The 20,202-nt window shown below is 39.1% G+C and overlaps 4 protein-coding genes across 10 annotated transcripts; all 4 read left to right on the top strand.

Moving 5' to 3' along the window:
- The first annotated feature begins 2,032 nt into the window (after positions 1–2,032).
- Positions 2,033–3,154, top strand: LOC112279029 (uncharacterized). Its single transcript, XM_024513069.3, has 2 exons — positions 2,033–2,155; positions 2,343–3,154. The coding sequence occupies exon 2, from the start codon at positions 2,347–2,349 to the stop codon at positions 2,698–2,700; it is 354 nt and encodes a 117-aa protein (XP_024368837.1). The 5' UTR covers positions 2,033–2,155; positions 2,343–2,346; the 3' UTR covers positions 2,701–3,154.
- Positions 3,155–3,359: 205 nt separating this feature from the next.
- Positions 3,360–4,498, top strand: LOC112279030 (uncharacterized). Of its 4 annotated transcripts, none has more exons than XM_024513072.3 (3): positions 3,360–3,589; positions 3,809–3,925; positions 4,213–4,498. In XM_024513072.3, the coding sequence occupies exons 1-3, from the start codon at positions 3,497–3,499 to the stop codon at positions 4,309–4,311; spliced, it is 309 nt and encodes a 102-aa protein (XP_024368840.1). In that variant the 5' UTR covers positions 3,360–3,496; the 3' UTR covers positions 4,312–4,498. The 4 variants fall into 4 exon arrangements, with proteins under 4 accessions (XP_024368840.1, XP_024368839.1, XP_024368838.1 ...); XM_024513071.3 differs by having other exon boundaries at positions 3,809–3,952; XM_024513070.3 differs by having other exon boundaries at positions 3,703–3,925; positions 4,213–4,405.
- Positions 4,499–6,349: 1,851 nt separating this feature from the next.
- Positions 6,350–9,539, top strand: LOC112278982 (uncharacterized). 3 transcript variants are annotated; one of them, XM_024512965.3, is made up of 4 exons: positions 6,350–6,491; positions 6,796–7,165; positions 8,034–8,963; positions 9,126–9,539. In XM_024512965.3, the coding sequence occupies exons 2-3, from the start codon at positions 7,044–7,046 to the stop codon at positions 8,812–8,814; spliced, it is 903 nt and encodes a 300-aa protein (XP_024368733.1). In that variant the 5' UTR covers positions 6,350–6,491; positions 6,796–7,043; the 3' UTR covers positions 8,815–8,963; positions 9,126–9,539. The 3 variants fall into 3 exon arrangements, with proteins under 3 accessions (XP_024368733.1, XP_090101272.1, XP_024368734.1); XM_090245146.1 differs by having other exon boundaries at positions 6,351–6,491; positions 6,801–7,165; XM_024512966.3 differs by lacking the exon at positions 6,350–6,491 and adding an exon at positions 6,498–6,613.
- A 4,910-nt stretch (positions 9,540–14,449) lies between these two features.
- Positions 14,450–19,255, top strand: LOC112278747 (threonine--tRNA ligase, chloroplastic/mitochondrial 2). Of its 2 annotated transcripts, XM_024512461.3 has the most exons (9): positions 14,450–14,780; positions 15,469–15,769; positions 16,115–16,264; positions 16,408–16,555; positions 16,762–17,015; positions 17,237–17,614; positions 17,827–18,135; positions 18,431–18,631; positions 18,775–19,255. In XM_024512461.3, exons 1-9 carry the CDS (start codon positions 14,671–14,673, stop codon positions 19,033–19,035), a joined length of 2,112 nt encoding a protein of 703 aa, XP_024368229.1. In that variant the 5' UTR covers positions 14,450–14,670; the 3' UTR covers positions 19,036–19,255. The 2 variants fall into 2 exon arrangements, with proteins under 2 accessions (XP_024368229.1, XP_090101261.1); XM_090245135.1 differs by lacking the exon at positions 15,469–15,769.
- Positions 19,256–20,202: the final 947 nt, after the last annotated feature.

Here is a 20,202-nt window from a genome sequence, read left to right as displayed (position 1 = left end):
GCTCTTGGCCATGGACTTCATACAAAAGAAGTCACAGTATTTGATTAATTTTATAGAATCTAACCTGGTTTTTGTAACTTAGTCTCTTTTATCCTTTTGTATATTTCTCGTTTGCAAACATTTTGATTTTATTTGCCACGACAGAGGCATTGTTTCTGGAAATAGAATGTGCATACTTGTTTTTGAAACTGTGGAGACATAAATTAATTGGTGAAATCATCCATTCCATCTTAATTTGAAACTATTTTGAAAAAATCAAAATCAAAACCAAAATAAATCGAATGTATTTATTATATTAGTTGTGCATATATATATTTTCAATGTATTTTTAATGTAATATTTATTATTTGCTAGTTTCTCACAATGTATCCTTCTCAATGAGCATGCTAGCTTCTGAAATGGTTAAGTTGTTCAGTTTTAACTTAAATTTCAAAGAACTTACAGTCAAATATGAGAAGACTAGTACACTGGACAAAATGAAATGTACTGTTGAATTCTACTTAAAAAAGTAATGTCAAGGATTAATGAACACAATTGGGATGTAAATGTATACCATAATGTGTGTAGTAATTGGTTAGAACACTAGACTGTTATTATTAATTTTTAAAATAAAATATTAGATTCAATCCAACTTATTCCCTTGAAACAATACTAGAATACAGAGTCAAATTTGTTTTTTGTTTTTTACAAAATTTATAAAGAATGTGGAGTTGGTACAATGATTTTTTTTATAGTAAAACTATTCCGCTATTATATATTAGACTTCAAAAAACATAAAAATGTAATACATTCTGATATGGTATTGTCATGTTATTGATTTGTTTGTTCATTTCTGGATGTTACAGATGTGAAGAAGATTCACCAAGAATGATTTGTCGAAATTGATATGATTTGTACTACATTATCAAAGTATTTTGCAGGTGATGTGATTTTCCTGATTGCAAGCATCAAATGATCTTTCAAATTACAACTGATCAAATCTCAACAAACTGAAAAATGCTTATGTTAATATACAATCACATGTGCAATTATCACAAAATAAATAAATAAATTTGATGGTTTCAACAAGGCTAGAGACAAAATCCCAGATACTTTGAGCAATGATGTAACATGAATATTGACTTATTTAACAATGCTTTCTCAATTGAATCCAAGATTCGTACAACAAATGAATACACACTAATGAAGGTAAATACAATGATTTTCTCAAGTTCTTGATCTCATTTGATTGTGAACACTAGAAGATGTTAGGCAAATAATAAAATAGTGTTCATTTACAACCATTGGAAATGATGCTCTTCAATGGTGCCCATCAGCATGAACCCCCCATTAAAACCAAGCATACAAAGAACATGGACCCAAAGATTGGATATTCTATACCACAACCCATCAAACCATGCTCATTAACCAAATAGTTTATTGCTCTCAAGGCAAAGTGATTTTTATTCATTTATTTGTTTTCCTTCTAGAATCATAAAGGAAAAAGTTAAACCCAGAAAAAAGTCCCGTGAGACCGAAGTCAAGAATGGACGTGTGGAGGACGGATGGATATACATATGGATGAATTCATGGATGGATGTGTCAGGAATAACGAACTGGAAGACGGTGGAGGGAGGGGTTGAGGGGGCGTCACGGCACCTGCAGGAGTTGTCGGTTTCAGATACCGTCGAAGCCACGGAATGGCGGAGTTGTAACTGGCGTCTCCGGTAAAATCCATCAACCTCGCCGCCGAGAATGACTGTCTAGGTGCCTGCCAGGACAAACGCTGCTCCCGGTTCATCCGGTTCCCATGGTTTGCCGGGTTCGGCTCCCACCAGGTGTCGGCATCTCAGCACACTGCACCGCATAAGGGCCCGATGAGGTATGATTGGACCAGCCTCGGCCCCCGCCCCATCCCGTTTCGTCCCGACCCAGCCCGTCCCCGGCCCGTTATTTCCGTCTACCCCCTCCTTCCCCGCTCTACCTCTCTCTGTCCCGGCACTTCAGCATATGACCCCGCTTCGCTTACATTGTCATTGCCAAATCATGCTTCTCGCCTTTGTCGTGTATTCTTCTCTTCACCTGCACCTGTTCTGTATTTTTTGTCGTGAAGGAGTTGATCGTTAGTGTCTCGTTTTAGATCCCAGTTTGTTTGGGCTGGAGCGGTTGTTGAGGAGTAAGTTTTCTTCTTCTTCTTCTTCTTCTTCTTCTTGTTGTCTCGTTTCCGCCGTTGGGGTTTTTTGGGGTGGTCGGAGTTTCGTCGGAGTTGGATTGCGTGGTGTAATTGGAGAACGGCGTGTTGAATGCGTTTATGAGGAGTTTGGAGGAGTTTGGACAGGGTTGATCGGCGGTGTTTGTTGCAGTGGAATGGGTAGGGGTGCGACAGGAATGGGATCGTGGTGTGAAACTGCGCCGCCTCAGATGATCACTGTCGAGCGGTGCTCTCCTAGGCAGAAGACGATGGAGACTATCTTGGAGAGGATGGCTGCGTTGGGTGCGATGGTGGAGACCGCTCCACCCCGAGTTATTGTTGTTGAGAAGAGCTTGTCCAAGAAGCGGGGCTCATTGGACACAATAGCCGAGGAGAGCATATCCATGGCCGTGGATTTGGCTAACGGGGCCGCGGTGGCTGTGAGACCTTTCACCCGGAAGGTGGAGAATTCGTCGAGCATTGGGTCTCTCCCTCAAAGAATTACGCCAGGTTTTGTTGCTTGCAACTAAATCGAGCAGTTCCAGAAAATCAGTTGATCGGAAGTCGAGTTTTTGAGATAGTGATCAACGTGTTCGGTTTGAAGCCGACGGCGCGCGTATTTGGTGGTAATGTCTCGTCGCTGCTTCATCTTTCATGCGCTCAACAGCTCGTCAGCCTAGCGCCTGGAGGACTGGACGCTACCTCATGCGATGCCATGGAAATCCGGAGGAATATTTGCAAGTGAAGCGTCCTTGCATGTCCGTTAGAGTAAGACTCATAAGAAGTAGAAGTTGGCTGCGGTGGTCTTCTTGGCTGTAGAAGCCGGCTGCGGTAGATTAGTGTTATTGAGAAGGGTACTCACCCTTGCGACGGGTGACCCTGAGGTGTACTATAGAGAGCCTGGTGATTTTTAAATCACCTTGTACTTCATGAGAGCTGCTCTCTCTCTTTAATCAAAACAAAATTTGTGCTTATTTTTACTCCTTTGCTTTTGTCCCACCGTATTTATGTGTGCAGCATGTTTCACCATGCCAAATGATTTAAGCTACCCTATCAGTTCATGCTGTGGGCGTTGCTTTCGTTCCCATTGGGAATTTTCCTTTGCTTGCTGTCGTGCAGGTAGTTGGCAGCTTTTTTTGTGTGGACGCTAATCAAATCGCTATGTTGGGCAGCAGTGGGTGGTCCCTAACCTGCCGATGGATGCCCTACACATACCGGATTCTCTTACAAGGGATGATGGTCCCGCCTCTCAACGATGCTGACAATGGCATCTAAGCTACAGCATGCTGGCTCGTGATTCACCCAAGGGTCTAATTCACCCTCTTGATGCCTTTATATCGGATTGTTGGTCATGCAGGATTGTCTGGTTCATCGGTAGAAGTTTGTACGGATGGAAAATTTCGTCTACATTGGAGTAAGGTGTGTTGGCGTGCATTTTGGATTGAATAATGCAGGGGTTTGTTGTCTTGAAGGATAGCCATGTTGTGGCACTAATGCACCTTCTAATGTTTAGGACAAATGCTTCTGCGTAGGCATTAAGCAAGGAATTCTTCAAGCATGTGAGTGGAGGCTTACGAGTCGCTGCATTTCAAAACGTTCCGTGGAAGAATGATCTGTTCGTACTGGTTGGGTTTTCAGGAAAGAGCTTCTGGACTGCTTTCTCGTATAGTTTGGAAGAACTCCGAAAGTGTAATCGAAGTCTACGTCTTTGTTCACTCTTCGGGCCTGGTTCAGAGTGGAACTTTTCTTTGCACAGTTGAGGCTTCACCGTCACGATTGCAGGTTTCTAGTTGTAAGATTGTCAAAGTTTGTTGGACGGCAACTGGTTTCCTGTCTAAAAATGAATGTTTTTTTGTAATCCACCTCTGCAACTTTTTTCAAACAGTGTGATGTAGATACTCGATGATGAATACCATCCTCTACATTCTCCTTGAATAACAGCCTCGTAGTTCTTGTTGCCCGTGAAGTAACTATGGTTACTTTTGATATCCATGACGTGACTTAACACTGAAGAATGTTCTGTCGGGCTTTTGGAAATGCAGTTGGTGGTCAGAACACTACAAGATGAAGGCGTGACTTTTCCAGATACTGCTGCAGACCTTGTTTATCCTGTGGTTTTATTTGCTGAGGTTGCCAGCTAATGTGCAGAAGTAGTCAAGTTGCTGGTGATGCATCTAGCTGAATATAAACTTTTACAGCTTTGTTCTTAAACCTTTTGCTTCTTAGTTTTGCTAAGCACTTGTCATGCCGATTGAGATATCTGGGGGTGGAGATTGGTGTGAAATGCCTGGTTTTTTTCTTCCAGCTAAAAATCACAAATGTTTTCCACCTCCTGTTCTTTAAGCTCCACCTTGCTAGTAAATGTTTTTGCTAATCAAATTGTTTGGTAGCATGGTCCTTGGCTATGGCTTGCTTTGACCCACATCACTGAGACTCTCGGCATGTGCATGACATGTTATCTTATACCAGATATGATCGTTGGTGAAATTCATGGCTTCTATTGGTTCTTTTCCTGTAGGTAGTTTCTTGTAGTTGTAGAATATCTTTGGCTTGCTATTGGGGTCTTGAAGACATGTATAAATTTTAAAGATATGTATAAATTTTAATGGTAATGTCTGTGTAAAATGTTCAGATTTTATACATCACCTTTAAATTTTGTATTACAATAACCATCTAAATAATCAACATGATGTAGAAATTGAAACACGGTTGTGGAGAAAAAGATCCTCATGTCAAGAACTAGTTGCTTCAACTTGAAGGTTTAGCAACCATCGACTTTTGAAAAAGGAAAGATATCAAGTGTTTGGTAATTGTAGATGCATGATTTTTCTACATATTGATATGTCGAAAGGATTTTGATGAAGATGTGAATTTCAGTGTGCATTGACAAAAAAATCAATAGCATATTATATATATATATATATATATATATATATATATTTTCACACACACACATAAAATGTGTATTACCACTGAACTGAATAGTTCTTTTTATCTGTAAATATTAAATGTTTTTATCTGTAGTTTTTTAACAAATATATTTGGTGTCAAGTACTTGATTCTACATATATTTTGTGGAAACATTTTTTTTTACTTGTAGAATTGATCTAAGAAGTAATGTTGATTTTTAATGAAGTTCCAACATAAGCTTTATAAATGCACTAATTTGCTTTTGCATTATTTGAAATAGTTATGATTAAAAATATATCAATAGTTACATTTTTATTAATATTCTATTTTAACAATTAATCAGTGTATGCCTTATTAGATGTTTTAATTTCAATTCTAATTACTTTAATTTATTTATGCATTTGAAATGCCATGTTGTTTTTTTGGTTTTGATTTTTTGCTGTAATGATTTAATATTCAACACAATTTGAACTCTAATATTGAAATCTAGAAAGTAAATGTCATCATTTTGTTAATCTAAAAAAAAATGAAGAAAAGAACAAAGTTGATTCTTTCCCATGTGAATTTAGAAGGCGTGATTGGTGCACTACTCAAGTGACTCACTCCATCAACTCTTCCAGATTTGGCTGATAAAGATAATACAATTATTCTAATACAATCTGTGCATTTCATTACTAAAAACCAAAGTTTCTCTCCACTTAGAACTCGTTCGGATCTGCTTTTGAGTCATTTTAACACCTTGCCTTGTGTGACAAAAGTCCGTTAAAAAAACACTCTATGACCAAAAAGCACAATTATAATGAATTAAAAATTGAATTGCATGGTAGGAGAAGAAGAAGCTTATGTAAACAATCACACATTTTCACAAATACATATTTCTTATAGTTTCTGCACACTTGGAACACAACTCATACACAAAACATTGAAGGTGCAATGTCTAGGTGAAAGAATAGTGTACACAATAACCCAATTTTATCCAGATTATGAGAATGTAGGACTGTGACCAGCGAGGAAGAGGAAAGAGTATTAAACGGCGAAAGTATGGCAACAGGAAGAAGAAGAAGATGAAGATGAAGTAGAAGCAGAAACGAACCAGGGAGTGGAAGACACGACGATGGCATGCGCAGCTTGCAAGCCCTAAACAAAAGCAACAGCAACTGGAGAAGGAGCAGCACACATCGGCGCAATCCCTGACTCCATCGCCATCGCCATTGCCATTCCATGCATCTTCACCGCCACGGCGTTCGAGGCGGAGGTGGAGCCCTTGGTCGCCATCGTTGCATCCCTCCCTTCGCTTTCCTCGCACCTGTCACGAATTACCGGCGTTGGTTTCGTGAGCGCTCGTCTCTGGATGCTTCCGGTTCGCGAATTGGTGTTGTTGTCTGTGTGCCGGGATTTAACGTTGGCACAGGTAAGCGGAGCCTTAACCCTGGTGCAATCGCCCGTTGCCGAATGTCTTGATTGCATTCCACTCTCGCCTAGAGACCTACAGTGAGCGGGTTCCCTTCCTTTGTTGCTTCGCTGCTTCTTAAGGTCTCGTGTTCTTAGCATTTTTGTTCGTGTGTGGCTCTTAATTCCTTGGTGGAGTCGTCGTCATTGTGTTTTTATTCACTTATTTTTGTTTTTGTTTGTGAAAGTGTTGGATAAAACCCTACTGTTCTGAGTTGATTGTTGTGCAATGTGGTTTCATGACGTGACTGTGCTTCTGCTTTTAGATTAGGTTCGTTTGAGGGTTTGGATGCTTTCGGGAGTTGAAGAGGTGGACCCTGGCTGCGATTGGCAAGAAGACATCTGTTGTGGCAACAATTTGGAATTAGGAGGTCTCGACCCGGCGCGGCCTCTTCAGCGTGAGAGTTTGAAGTACTGCCGTTACTTTAGGTCAAGCTGTGGCTCGTAGGCTAGAAAGTTCGCAGAGACATATGAGCTGCACATTGGCTTAACTCCGAAGAGGATTGATTTAAAGATGGCGGAGACGCCACTTGGTAACGTGGACATTGATGATATGCTTAGCTACGTGGAGAGCGGGCAGAACAAACCTGGAACCTTGGGATTCTTATCACCTCGCAAACCTGAGCTTCTAAACCCGTAAGAGTACTTGTACTTCGTTTCTCAATTGGCTCCATTATATGGTTCTGGTATGCCTAGCAAATATAGTCTACAGCTGCTTCCAAGGGAAAGTCTAAAATTCAGAATCACAGAATTTCTTAGGGGTAATTTAAACCAACGCCATGACGCGGGAAATCACGACAAGGTTGATTGCTAAGACTTCTTCCTTTACACGCTGTTGCCTTGAGTGCGAAATCATCCAATACAAGGAAACTTGATTGTGTAACTTTATTTTAGTTCACAGATAAGGGTGCCCGAGTATGCTTGATTTTTCTTGTTAACTTCTTACGGCTAAAGCCCTATTGTAACGTCTGATCGTAAATTTATGAAGGATAACGAAAAAATGAAAGATTCTACATGGTGGAGTGTTCCCGGTGCTAACGTGGTTGAAGAGTAGGCGTTTTTTTTTTTTTTTTTTTTTTTTTTTTTTTTTTTTTTTTTTTTTTTTTTTTTTTTTTTTGTTGCTGTTGTTGTAGCTGATGTCAAATAACATCTGCAGAAGGATCTCTTTAACAGTTTTTTCACGGTTGCCTGAGCTGAGTTGGCTGTAGGTTGGTCTGTCTTTCATCCTGTAAATATTAAATGCATATTAGGCTTCCCGCATGAGTGTTATGTGATGTTTATGTTCTCCTCTTTTGTGCCTTTCAACACCCCTTTCTACCTCCAGTGAAACTCTAGAATATGGATCTCGTCGTTGTCCTTCCGCAGAGGAGTTGGAACTCCTTAGCACGTTTGTTAAGGTATTCCTTCGTGTGAAGTTTGACATTGGTTTAGTGAATATTGGTATTGTGTATTTATACCACGATTCCGCATCTGATATTTCCCTATCTCTGATGCAAATTTCTAGAACCAACTCGATTGCACCAGTTGTGCATAATCAGCGTTGTGTGAAGAGGCGTGGACAGACGTCAAACATTGATGCTTCTGGGTTGCAGTCCAAGCTTCCAAAGCGACAAAGCAAGAAAGGGCGGACAACTTATGAATCGGACGATGACGCACAAATCCAAATGAGGTTGGCGCGATTACGTCGTGATGTTCTAGAACAGCAAGAAGATATCGAGGAAGAAGTGGTGAATGAAAATGAACAAACAGATGATGCTCTGGAGCGGCTCCGGAATTTTAGGGAGTCACTTGGCATTCCTGAGCCTCAGCAACGACAACATTCAACTCCTAAGGCCAGAACTGTTCCTAAACGACGGTACAGTACATCTGATAAGCACTCGTCAAGGAAAGATTTTGATACGCAGGTGGAAATGAGCGAGGCTCAGCTGCTGCAACGATTGCAGAAGCTTCGTCAGTCCCTATCGTCGCCAGATCGATCGAAGACTTCCAAATCACAACGTGGTTCAAAGAAAAAGAAGACCCAATTCTTGCCTAGCAGTGTTGCTGACAGACATCCAACTAATTCCAGCTTAAGTGCCGAACTATTTTCTGCGGCATCTGAGAATCCGCAAACGCAAGTTCCAAACATGATGCATTTGCAAGGAGTAAATCCAGGCTTGGCGAAGGAGCTACATCAGCACTGGTCTATGGACCTCAATAATGTCATGCACATGGGATTTGCGATAGAAGGCGGACAGGTGGACCAGTTTGTCGGACATGGCGACCTACATCAATACGCACAGTAATGGATGGAGCTCCCTGTTTCTGTATTTTATATCAACGTTGAACTATACTACTCCAGATTTTCTGTTTGAAAACAAGTTCAGTGCAGCAATCTAAGCTGTAGTGTTTGCTGGGGTTACGACGGTAATCCTATGCAGGTTGTCAGTACTAGGTGAGATGGTCTGACCACGATGTACACTTGTGCGTTTATAAAATAACTTAACGCCCATTCTCATCACAGGATTTATATATTCGTTCAGAGTGTTGTTTCTTATTTAGCTGTTTACAGGGTTGGAAGTGGCCTTGATCTTATTTTACAACTTGTCTTTTGCAGGCGTGCCCAAATTTGAGGTCAGAACTGCGACAGGCATTTTGTTCACATTAGGTGCGAGCCTGTGCTGAAGTTCAAGAGGTTGATTTTGATAGAATTTATAAATCTCCTTAATGCTTTTAGTGACCAGCCGGTTTAGCAACTTGAACTGGTTTCTAATCATCACGGCAAGAGACTTTGTCCACTAGAGTGTAGTATACCAATCGTGAAAAATTGTGTTGGTTGACACCTTGGCTGGGGTTATCATTCTTGTGCACTTTGGTTGCAGCGCTTGATCAGAGCCGTTGATGAGATTTGAGATTCTTAAAATTGAGGGGTTGCAAATCATGTGATGTATTTCAAAATGTTCACTATACTCTTGGATTTATATCTATGTACAATAAACCTTTGACCTCCATGCTTCAGAGAGTTAATTCATTTGCCAGTAATGCCGTGCCACCTATGCGGAAGCAGGGTCAAGGGTTTGGCCCGCATCTTGCATTGTGTCTGATTGCCCGATTGGATCTTGATCGCACGGCTGTGGACTCATCATTTTTTTGTTATTTATTTATTTTTTCCCTACACAAAATGTGGTATAATCAATGTATGGTACTGAATAATGGAACTTATAACTCTTGAAAGATGGATATTAGAGTATAAAAGACAGTGTTGGCCTATGACTGTCTTATGTTCGTTTTCTATTGTATCATGCTTAAATTGTGTTGGATTGCGATACTCTAGAGTTCCATCAAAGCAAATAATACCGTTAGATCTGTATCCAATCATATTTTTTTATATCTATAATTTATCTTACTTTAAAAAAGAAATGTTAACCTGTGGTCAGGATTCATTTTAATTTTTTTATTTGTGACTTTTCATAGAATTTTTCCATATTTGTTCATATGATTTTCTTAGTGTGGTAATTAGTTCAAATCTCAAATTCAAAATTGAATTTATTGTGTTAAATCCAAATTGTCTAGATACACAATTCTTTCAATAATAATCAAATGGTTGATAATCTTTCAAATCTAAGAAGTAAAGGTTTAGCAAGAATAGTATGTATTCATGTAAAGATTTTAGAATAAATCCACTTTTTAGAGCTAGATGTTAACTTAGACAAAAATAAAGTAGACCAAATCTAAGTACATCTTGCTTAAATGTAATCCCAAAATCTATGTAAGTTTTTTTTTTGTAAAGAAGAGCATAGAAGGTAATAAACATCAATGTTAGGGCTAGATTGTCTCCTCTATTTGTTCATTGTGTCACCTTTATGCTAAGCAAGCTAAATAAGTAATGCTCCTTTAAAAATACAAGGATAAACCTAGATACAATAATCTCTCTTTAACTCAATATTTTGTAACTCAATAATATTTGTTGCCTAATATTATTTTCTCCCACCAAGTCTATTCTATGGAGATAACTTAATATTTGTATTATATTTTCTTTGATATAGTTTTAACAATTTATTAAGTTGCAAAAGTTTATCATAGCCAAATATTTGGCATTGTTTGTAGGAAATCACGTGCATGTAATTTGTAATAGAGACCTTTTAGTGTTGTGTACATTGAGAAATATGTAGGCTTTATAATGTCAAAGAACTTGATCAAAGTGTAGAGGGCAAAAAGCTTATTCTTTCAATGTCTTATTAATCCATCAATAAAAAGTTGTAAAGCTTTATTGATGTAACATTGATAGAATTGATTTGTGCATTTAAAAGAAAAAATATATGATTCAATCAAAGAAAGTTTTTCCAAATATTATAAAAGTTCTTGGATCATAGAAGCTAATGAAAAAAACTTTAAATGTCCAAACTTTGTTAATTTTGAACTTATATTTTTATTTGTGCTCCATTTATGATTGGTTATTAATGCCCATTCAAAGTTAACTCTTCATTTTATTAAAGACAAGAGGTTTTTATGTAATAATCTTAAATTACACATATATATATATATATATATATATATATATGTATTAAATATTTGATTGTTTTGGTTATAGTGCATTGATGATCCATTTGGTAAAATGAGACTTAATTGCATTGTTGGGATAAATTACTCTTAATCCTCCATTTTCCTTAGTTTTACATCAAATCACCTAAACAATTGTAAAACTAATTACTTTTTTGTGTATTTTTCTTCAAAAAATTCTTAACCATAGATTTGATTATGTAAATAGTGTTTATGGTGTCAATTTATGTCATAAGAAAAAAAATCAAGGAAGATATAAGAATATTATTGACGATAATAATTCTTCCTATTACATTGAACTTAGTAGAGTTTTAATATTCTAGTATATTTTTTATTTTGTAAATTAGAAATTTGACTATATCTTGTGTATGTTGTATTTATCCAAAAAATATATCCAAGAATTCGGTTTGATTATTAGAGGAGGCCATGCCCTCTTTAAATTCATAGTCTATTATGTAAAAAATTATCTTATTTATTGTATGGCTAGTATAATACCAATTCAAACTAACTTTATTTTAGTCCAAAAGTCAAATAAATTTTTATATAATATTAATTAAGATCCTCATATTAGATTTTTCTATTTTTATAGTAAAATAGAATCATGTGCATATTGAATAAAGATTTTTTGATTGGAATTCTACAAAATATTAATTCTCTTCTAATATTTTTGCTTTCACTTCTTCTTAAATATTCACATTAAACATTTCTCCTACTATGGTAAATAGGCATTAAGCTAGCAAACATCCTTGTCTTGCTCTTATTTTAATTAAAAAATGTGGTAAAAAACCATCTATTTCTATATCTATGTTGACTCTATAAAAATTAATTTGAATGTTTTGGCAAACTTTATTGTTGAAACTTGATTTTTCAATTGCTTGAAGAAGAAGCAAATGAAAAGAAAGAAAAGAAAAGAAAAGAAAAGAAAAAGCCTCATTATAAGCCTTATAAACATATATTTATAGTAATACCAAAGATTGTTTTTCATGTCTTAACTATACTAATAGTTTTTCGGAAAGTCAATACACTATAAAGAATAAAATGCATGAAAAGAAATGTTGTTTGGTCAGGATGGTGTAAGGCGCCTCGGAGATCCATTCTATTCTAGGGTTATCATGTCACCTATATAGTCTCCCATCCTCCACTCGAAATTTCATCTTCCATGTGTGGGCTTCTCCTCGCCGAGAAGTGCGCTCAGTTTTAGGGTTTGCTGTTAGCCGTCTCTTTGGTTTTGACTGTTGCTTCAATATGAACATGTCTCGTCTGTATGGTAAAGGTATTGTCTTTGCTTGCCGTCTGGTTCCAGTGTGTTAAACTCTGATGATGCAGACTGAAGTTCTTGAGGTCATCTATGAAGGCTTTCAAATATACACCAAAAGATCTGATCTGAGGAGATTAATTTGCCTGCCTCTTGGCGTTTTTTTTTTTTTTTTTTTTTTTTTTTTTTTTTCCACAATGGAGTTCTGTTTTCAGAAGCTGTTCTTACAAATGCCTAGTGAGTTGGGTCATTTCATCAATGAATGTGGTTGTTGGCGGGTACTTTCTCAGGCAGCCCGCATCACCTTCAATGTGTAAGCAAGGCGTTCCTGTATCCGGAGAGTAACTGCTTGTTCTTTTCTGGCTCTTGAAGTTAATGATACGAGCTACGTAACACAAGCTTACAGATCATAATACTCGGGTCTCGGGAGTTGTACGCAGTCGTTTTAGGTGCTATGTCCGCATGCAGTGTGGGGAGGGGGGGAGGGTTGTCCTTAGTCATAAGAACCGTTGGGGTGAAACTCGGATCGAGGTTCGGAATCCAAGTTGAAATGACGATAATGCAGTTCATTCCGATCTCTTTTAGCGGATGCATTTTCTTGTAGCCTGGAACACAATCTGTGTGTAACCTCGGCGTTCGTGGATCCGTATGGCAACTGCTTGCTCTCTTCTGGCTCTTTATATTCTGACAATTATACCTTTTGAACAATTTGAAGTATTTTCTGGAAGATTTTTGCGTAGTTCTTGTTGGAAATATTTAAAAGTGTAATTGGTATTTAATTGTTGGAGCAAAGACTTCTTTCTTTCTTTGCGCAACAAAGTTGATACTCCTTTTAATATGTTTTAAAATATTTTCTTCTTTCTTGCAATTTATTTACCATATAAATACGGTTGTTTTTATGGTGAATGGGGCTAATGGCACAACTAAGGATGTGCTGGGGCCAACAACGGGCATGAAGTGGCACTAGTGTATCTACATTTAAGACCAAGTAGGCTCGTATTCTATGACTACTATGTGAAAGGGTTATTAGATCATTTCTAAACCCAGCTACAACTTGGGCGAGGACCAACTTGAAATCTCCCAGGATATGTCTTAAACTTATTCAAGTGAAGATTTTAATAGTGTCTAAATCAAAAGTATTGTCTAAGTTCTAAATAACTTGAGGATCATATAATGGGTAACATCGTCTTTTCTTGATTTAACAATAACTAAATTTGCTGCTATGCATTTTTTTTTATTAGAAAAAACACACACATTAACACTAGCAATTCTGGTTGATGCTGTACTAAACCCTACAAGTGACTGCATTGCTCTCTTTGCACGTTTTGGAGCACTTGCCCTCAATCTTGAATCTATACTCTAAGTGAGGTTATGTTTACTTAAAGAATTTTCATGGCTATTCCTAATGCAACAAATGACTGTCGATTAAGAGTTACAAGTTTGTAAAACATCACCTAGATAGATGCAGTCGTACATCATAGATCATCAAAAGTGATTGAAATACCTCTGAGTATATCAACACGATTGTAAACTCAAATGTATTAGTTGGGAATATAATCCCTTCATACCAACACGTGCAAACTTCATCTGATCACTTAACTGATTTCATTGATTTCACAGGTGACTAATTGAGACCACTGTTATGAAAACAGCAATGTGCAAGCAAACTTGACTCTGAGGATATTATTTCACAAACTCACAATCTTTATTTATAATAATTCCTGATAACGTGATATTCGGTATTGTTCAGTTATTCTACACCCATTGTCGTTACTTTCTTATTTGAATGGTTCATTAATAATTGTTCCAGTACATTTCTATACTGATCTGAGACTCTGAACAACACCCCCCGCAGGTTGGACAATAATCGCTCATTGTTGAGGACATACGAACGGACATCCATGCCGACGACGAATATAAGATGAATGATAAAACCAATGGATGGACGAACGAGCATCCACGTGGACGACGAACGTGTAGTGGATGAGGAAACGAATGGATGGACGTTATCCAGGAGGGAGGAAGGGGAGGGGAGTGTCCGTGTGAATGGGGCCAAGGGGCAATCTTCCCTTCGGGGAGATCAAATCTGGATGGCTCATGGAAAGCAAATCCTGTTGCGGGGCGGGGAAGGTGAAGCGGAGGCGGTGATGGTGGATTCGCAGCCATGGCGAGCACGCACCCCACCTTTTGATCAGCCCCCCATTCCACCATTCATCTGCCGCATTATTCACATCTCTGCCCATTTGCCCACCTCCCTTGTCAAGTCCCCTCAGAGAATGGAAGCAGGAGCTTGAAATTGTGCGAGCACCAAGTCGTGGATTATTGTTTGTTACTTTAGAGAGGAATTATGGGTACTGCAACCGCGATTGCGCCCAAGATGGTGGTGCCGAAGCTCGGGACGCATGGCTGCTCACTTTACTCCCCTGCTGCTGGTCTACCCCCGCTGCTTTTCTCCAGGTTGGTTGGTTGCTTCCTGTTTCCTGATTTTTTTTTTGTCAAAAATGCTCTTGGGTGTGCATCTGTTGGAAGTCCTTTGCAAGTCGCAGCGCGGGTCTGAGTAGTAGGTCGGTGGCGTCGATATTGGACTGGTGCACATTGAAGTTATGCGGCCTTCACTCTCAGTTGGACCGTAATTGGCTTTCCCTGTCGAAGTCATCCTCGAAGCGTTTTGACATTGAAATTGAAATTGAACTTGGGTTTTGTTGGAGTGTGTATGGATTGACTATCATGTTTTGAACGAGTTTATTTATTTATTTGCGTGATTTTAAAAAACCACGCTTATTTTTTTGTTGCAAATTTGATTGGAATGGCTCTCAGACGATCCTCAGACGATCCTCACTTTCTCCTTGCTTTAAGTAGTGCAAAATTTGGATTTTAGCTGAATTTAGGGTTTGATTTTGCAACCTTGACGCGTAATTTGGAGAGCTTGCATTTTCTGGGTTCCTCGTTGTCTTATTTATAACCAGCTGCTGGTTATGGTACTAGGTTTTGTAAAATGAGAGTATGTCAGAAAGCCAATTCCCTGTGTACGTAAGGTTTTGGGTTTACTTCCCTGTTGTGGAGGGAATATATATATATATATATATATATATATATATATATATATATATACAATATTTTAAAATAGTGACTGTTGGATTACCAGGAGGATTTCATCCCACTCTTCCCTATGTGCGTCAAGACGGAACCGCAACCTCTTGGTTGGCTACCTGTCTCTTGCAAACTCGCGTATGCTTCAACACGTCGCCGTGATGTCTCCACTTGGACAGATGCCCAATTGGGTCAAAGGTAGTGAGCGGATGGTAGCGACGGCGTCTCTTGCAGCTGATCAAGAGGTTGTTATCGATCCTAAGTCCCAGGTTGAGATTCCAGAGGACGCAGAAAACAAAATCATTGTTTTACCCACAAACGAGTCATCGGAGAATTTAGTCAAAATCCGCCATACGGTAAGTGAAGGTTACTAGTTAAGCTGGTGTTTTCGAAGAAAAATTTATTTCGAATTTCGCTTCCTATGCCCATTGGCCTGCACTGTTCCTCACGATTTCTCGGGATATGTTGTTCGAGTGCTGAAACCAGCATAACTTGGCTTTAGACTCGTGGTTGATATTTTTTGATGTTGAGAAACCCTCACTAATTCCCCATCGTTCAGAAACTGTATCGTTCAATATTTTGATGAAACTTTAACACGTGAGTGTGTATGCATTGATCTTACACTCTTCATTTTGCGATGTTTAAATGCCCATTTTTCCACTTTCTCACGTTGCTTCGTTGGACTTTTATTGATTTTGCAGACTGCACATGTATTAGCAATGGCTGTACAGAAGCTTTTTCCTGAAGCTCAAGTTACAATTGGTCCGTGGATTGAGAAGGGCTTCTATTATGACTTTGACATGAAAGAAGCTTTTACCGAGAAAGACTTAAAGAAGATCAAGAAAGAAATGGTAAGCTTATTATCCCGCTGCACGTGTCGTTTCAGCTATATGCCGGATTCCAATAGCTGTTACTTTCGGGCCATATCTTATTTGTTGAGGTGTGTCGGTCCTTGGAATTTGAGGAGCAAAAATTATGGCATGTAACTTTGCAGGACCGAATTATTAGTCGCAATTTACCGCTTGTAAGAGAAGAGGTGTCGAGGGAGGAAGCTGAGAGGCGTATCAAGGCCATAAATGAGCCCTACAAACTGGAGATATTGGAGGGTATCAAGTCAGAGCCGATTACGATATACAGAATTGGTTCGTACTTTGATTGAACTACTCTTTGGTTGTGTGTAGCTAACTTCAGTTGACAATAATGGTGGCCAATATGTGATTGGTTTATTTCACCTATTGCTATTCATGTTCCAATCTTTAGGCGTTTTGCGCTTGCATTGCTGAATTCACCAATCTTTAGTGCGGATAGTTTTTTTCTTATGTTTATTCCGTTTTAAACATGCCCGCAGGGGAAGACTGGTGGGACCTCTGTGCTGGGCCCCATGTGGAGCGGACCGGACAATTAAATAAACGAGCTATTGAGCTTGAGTCCGTCGCAGGAGCATATTGGAGGGGCGATGAAAAGAACCAAATGCTGCAGAGGGTGTATGGAACAGCATGGGAAACGGAGGAGCAGCTGAAGGCCTACCAAGTTCAAAAGGAAGAAGCTAAGCGCCGTGATCATCGGCGCCTTGGACAAGACCTAAATCTATTCTCTATCCAGGTAATTGCTGCTGAATCATCTTATGTTGTATCTAATATCTGTGAATGGATTTTGAGATCACTTAGTGCCTTTGTGCACCTTATCTTGATGTTTAGCAACACGTCAAAGTCGTTTGATTGGGTCAATGACTTTGTCTGAACAGTGCTTTTATTATATCATTCTTGTTGGATCTGTCATAGCGTTTTGCTTTGTTAGTGAGTTGTGGTATCACTTTGTTGCAGGAAGATGCTGGAGGAGGTCTTGTCTTTTGGCATCCGAAAGGAGCCATGATTCGTCACATTATTGAAGATTACTGGAAGAAGATGCATTTTGCAAATGGATACGAACTTCTTTACACCCCTCATATTGCCAAGCTTGACTTGTGGAAAACAAGTGGACATTATGATTTCTACAAAGAAAACATGTTTGATCAGATGCAGATAGAGGAGGAACTATACCAAATTAGGCCCATGAATTGTCCATTTCATATCCAAGTTTACAAGGATGCACTTCGATCCTATCGCGAATTGCCCATGAGAGTGGCGGAATTGGGCACAGTTTATCGATATGAACGGTCTGGGACTTTGCACGGCTTGTTCCGAGTTCGTGGTTTTACTCAGGTATGTTCAACTTATGCTTTCAGATTATGATCTGCCACTTCTCAATTCGAAGCTCCTAGGTTGTACGTTCAAAACATGCTTTGTAGTTTATGCAGTTGTGTTTATTGATCATGGAAAAAAAAAAAAAAAAAAAAAAAAAAATCTAGTTTATTCGACCTGTTCCTCTTTTCACTACTTGGCGAAAAGCTTGACCCTGTAATTTTGCTTCTCAGGATGACGGACATATCTTCTGTCTCCCCGATCAAATTAGGGATGAGATCCGAGGAGTGCTTGATTTAACGGAGATGATTCTCAAACAATTTGGTTTTTCGAAATTCGAGATTAACTTATCAACAAGGCCTGAGAAAGCTGTCGGCAGTGATGAGATTTGGGAAAAAGCTACTACTGCTTTGAAGAGTGCGTTGGAGGACAAGGGCTGGGAATATGGCATTGATGAAGGAGGTGGTGCTTTTTACGGTCCTAAAATCGATGTGAAGATAGAGGATGCGATTGGTCGCAAATGGCAGTGCTCTACCATTCAGGTCAGGTTTTTCCAAACACAGAATTTATGCCTTAACGAAGTCATTGCATGCACGATTTGACATTTCTTCTATGTTTTGTGAAGCGTCAAATTTGTTAGATGGGCAGGCAGTTGGTGTAGCTAAAAGCTGTCAAATAGGTGGCGGGTTGTTCGACTTAAAAAAATTAATTAGAGTACGCAAGGTATAGCAAGTAGAAATCCTGATTTAAAAACCCGTTCTTATGTTGCTTAAATGAACGTTTTTATTTTGTTATATACGACATATTAAACGCATGTCATGTGATTTCTCTTTTCAGGTGGATTTTAACCTACCCGAGAGGTTCAATATGGTGTATGTGGACTCTGACACCTCAAGAAAGCAGCCCATTATGATTCATAGAGCTATATTTGGTTCTATCGAGAGATTTTTTGGTATTTTGACTGAGAATTATGCTGGCGACTTCCCATTGTGGCTTGCTCCAGTTCAAGCTCGTTTGCTTCCAGTGACCGATAATGAGGTGAGGTCCTTTTCCTTTTCGTTTAGGTAGATACTGCAAAATCACTTCTTTATCTATTGCAAACACTGTTTATTGTTTCAATTGAAATTGTTGATAAAAACCATCCAGTAAGCTGATGCTCAGTTTGTTTTTGTATTACTTAGGTTGATTACTGCAAAAAGGTGGTAGCTGAGCTTAAAGCGAGGGAAATTAGAGCTGAAGTGATTTTTGGTGAGCGGCTTGGAAAGTTGATTCGTAACGCTGAGACACAAAAAATACCCGTTATGGCTGTTGTTGGGCGTAAGGAAGTTGAGACTGAAACTCTGACTGTCCGAACCAGACATGGTGGAGAGCTTGGTAATGTTACCGTTGCTGATCTAGCGGATAGGATCCAGCTCGCAATCTCTACTCGTGGTGTGTTGTGAGTACCACAATGATATTCAAATCTGTCCCGGAGTTCTTAGAGAAAGAAACAGATTTTCATGTAGACCATTCATTCATTGATTTGGGCTGATAACTATGTCTAGAAGTGTCTCGATGAGAAGGCTGCCGATATGTGCCTCTTGTGTACTTATACAGCTCACAATACCACTTGTGGGCTCAAGTGTAGATTCAATTGAAGTAATACAATCGAATTAGCTGAAATTTATTTGTAGTATTGTATTATTAATTGGAGATTTCAATGTGAAGGATTACATTACTCTGGAAAGCATTCTGTGCGGACTAACATTCAATTTTAATGAACCGTCTCGCATTTCGTTTGGGATTAAAGAGGCGTTGTTTTCGGTAAGGCAGATTTGTAGACATTCCCACTGTGATCAGAGCCATGTGCCTGCCTTGATAGGTTTATATTCCCCTGCAACGGTGTAAATTTGGGTAGGATTGCTGCGTATTCATCGTTTTAGAATTTCCATATAAACGAATAGTGAATAAAAATAGCCTCTGAAGGAGGTATGCTACGTGCTTGCATGAAGAGCATCGAATCGATCAATGCCACCGCAGAGTAAGAAACTGCAATTAGTGTGCACAAGCTGCCTTATCTGAGCAATCATACCTCACACTTTGGTGAAGTAATCAAATGATCGGATGAGGTGTGACTTGTCAGATCAGGGACATAAGTTTTTTTGGCGGTGATCCTCTGTCCAAGGAATCGAATGACCAAGCAGATGACGAGGACAACACTAGGTCTCGAAGTAGCTTCGAAATCGGGGGTGACGCTGTGGTATCTCAGTGAAGGATGCAGATGGTCGGGCCCGATTCAGTTACTGTTCAACGATTTTAACTCCATCCCAGTTAAGCTCTCTCGTCCCTACATCAGCATGTTCACCAGGAGTCAGCAAAATGAACACTCGATGACAACAGATGATGAACATGGTATTTACAGGAAGAGAACCCAACCAATAGTTTTGCGTTGAGAAATTAGGGGGACTTTGGTCCTGGATAGAAATGATATTTCCAAGCAAGAAGACATGCAAATGTATCTTCAAAAGCAGATGAGACGGTGGGCGTTGTTATGGACTAGGACCAGAATGCATACATTGTCAGGGGTGGAACAACCCCACGGGCTGTTTTTGGGTCCCGCCTCTTCCATT

This window comes from Physcomitrium patens, chromosome 2 (genome assembly GCF_059467195.1).
Source record: "Physcomitrium patens ecotype Gransden chromosome 2, ASM5946719v1, whole genome shotgun sequence".
Classification (NCBI taxonomy): domain Eukaryota; kingdom Viridiplantae; phylum Streptophyta; class Bryopsida; order Funariales; family Funariaceae; genus Physcomitrium; species Physcomitrium patens.
The sequence above is the reverse complement of the archived record's forward strand: the minus strand, read 5'-3'. Positions and strand labels throughout refer to the sequence as shown.

Excerpts from the sequence above, each read along its gene's own strand:
- LOC112278982 (XM_024512965.3), top strand. The coding sequence starts at position 7,044 with ATGGCGGAGACGCCACTTGGTAACGTGGACATTGATGATATGCTTAGC. Across the intron at positions 7,166-8,033 it reads AAACCTGAGCTTCTAAACCC|AACCAACTCGATTGCACCAG; the intron begins GTAAGAGTACTT and ends GCAAATTTCTAG.
- LOC112278747 (XM_024512461.3), top strand. The coding sequence starts at position 14,671 with ATGGGTACTGCAACCGCGATTGCGCCCAAGATGGTGGTGCCGAAGCTC. Across the intron at positions 16,556-16,761 it reads GATTACGATATACAGAATTG|GGGAAGACTGGTGGGACCTC; the intron begins GTTCGTACTTTG and ends ACATGCCCGCAG. Across the intron at positions 18,632-18,774 it reads TTCCAGTGACCGATAATGAG|GTTGATTACTGCAAAAAGGT; the intron begins GTGAGGTCCTTT and ends TGTATTACTTAG.
- LOC112279030 (XM_073532366.2), top strand. The coding sequence starts at position 3,497 with ATGCCTTTATATCGGATTGTTGGTCATGCAGGATTGTCTGGTTCATCG. Across the intron at positions 3,590-3,808 it reads TTCGTCTACATTGGAGTAAG|GAAAGAGCTTCTGGACTGCT; the intron begins GTGTGTTGGCGT and ends TTGGGTTTTCAG.
- LOC112279029 (XM_024513069.3), top strand. The coding sequence starts at position 2,347 with ATGGGTAGGGGTGCGACAGGAATGGGATCGTGGTGTGAAACTGCGCCG.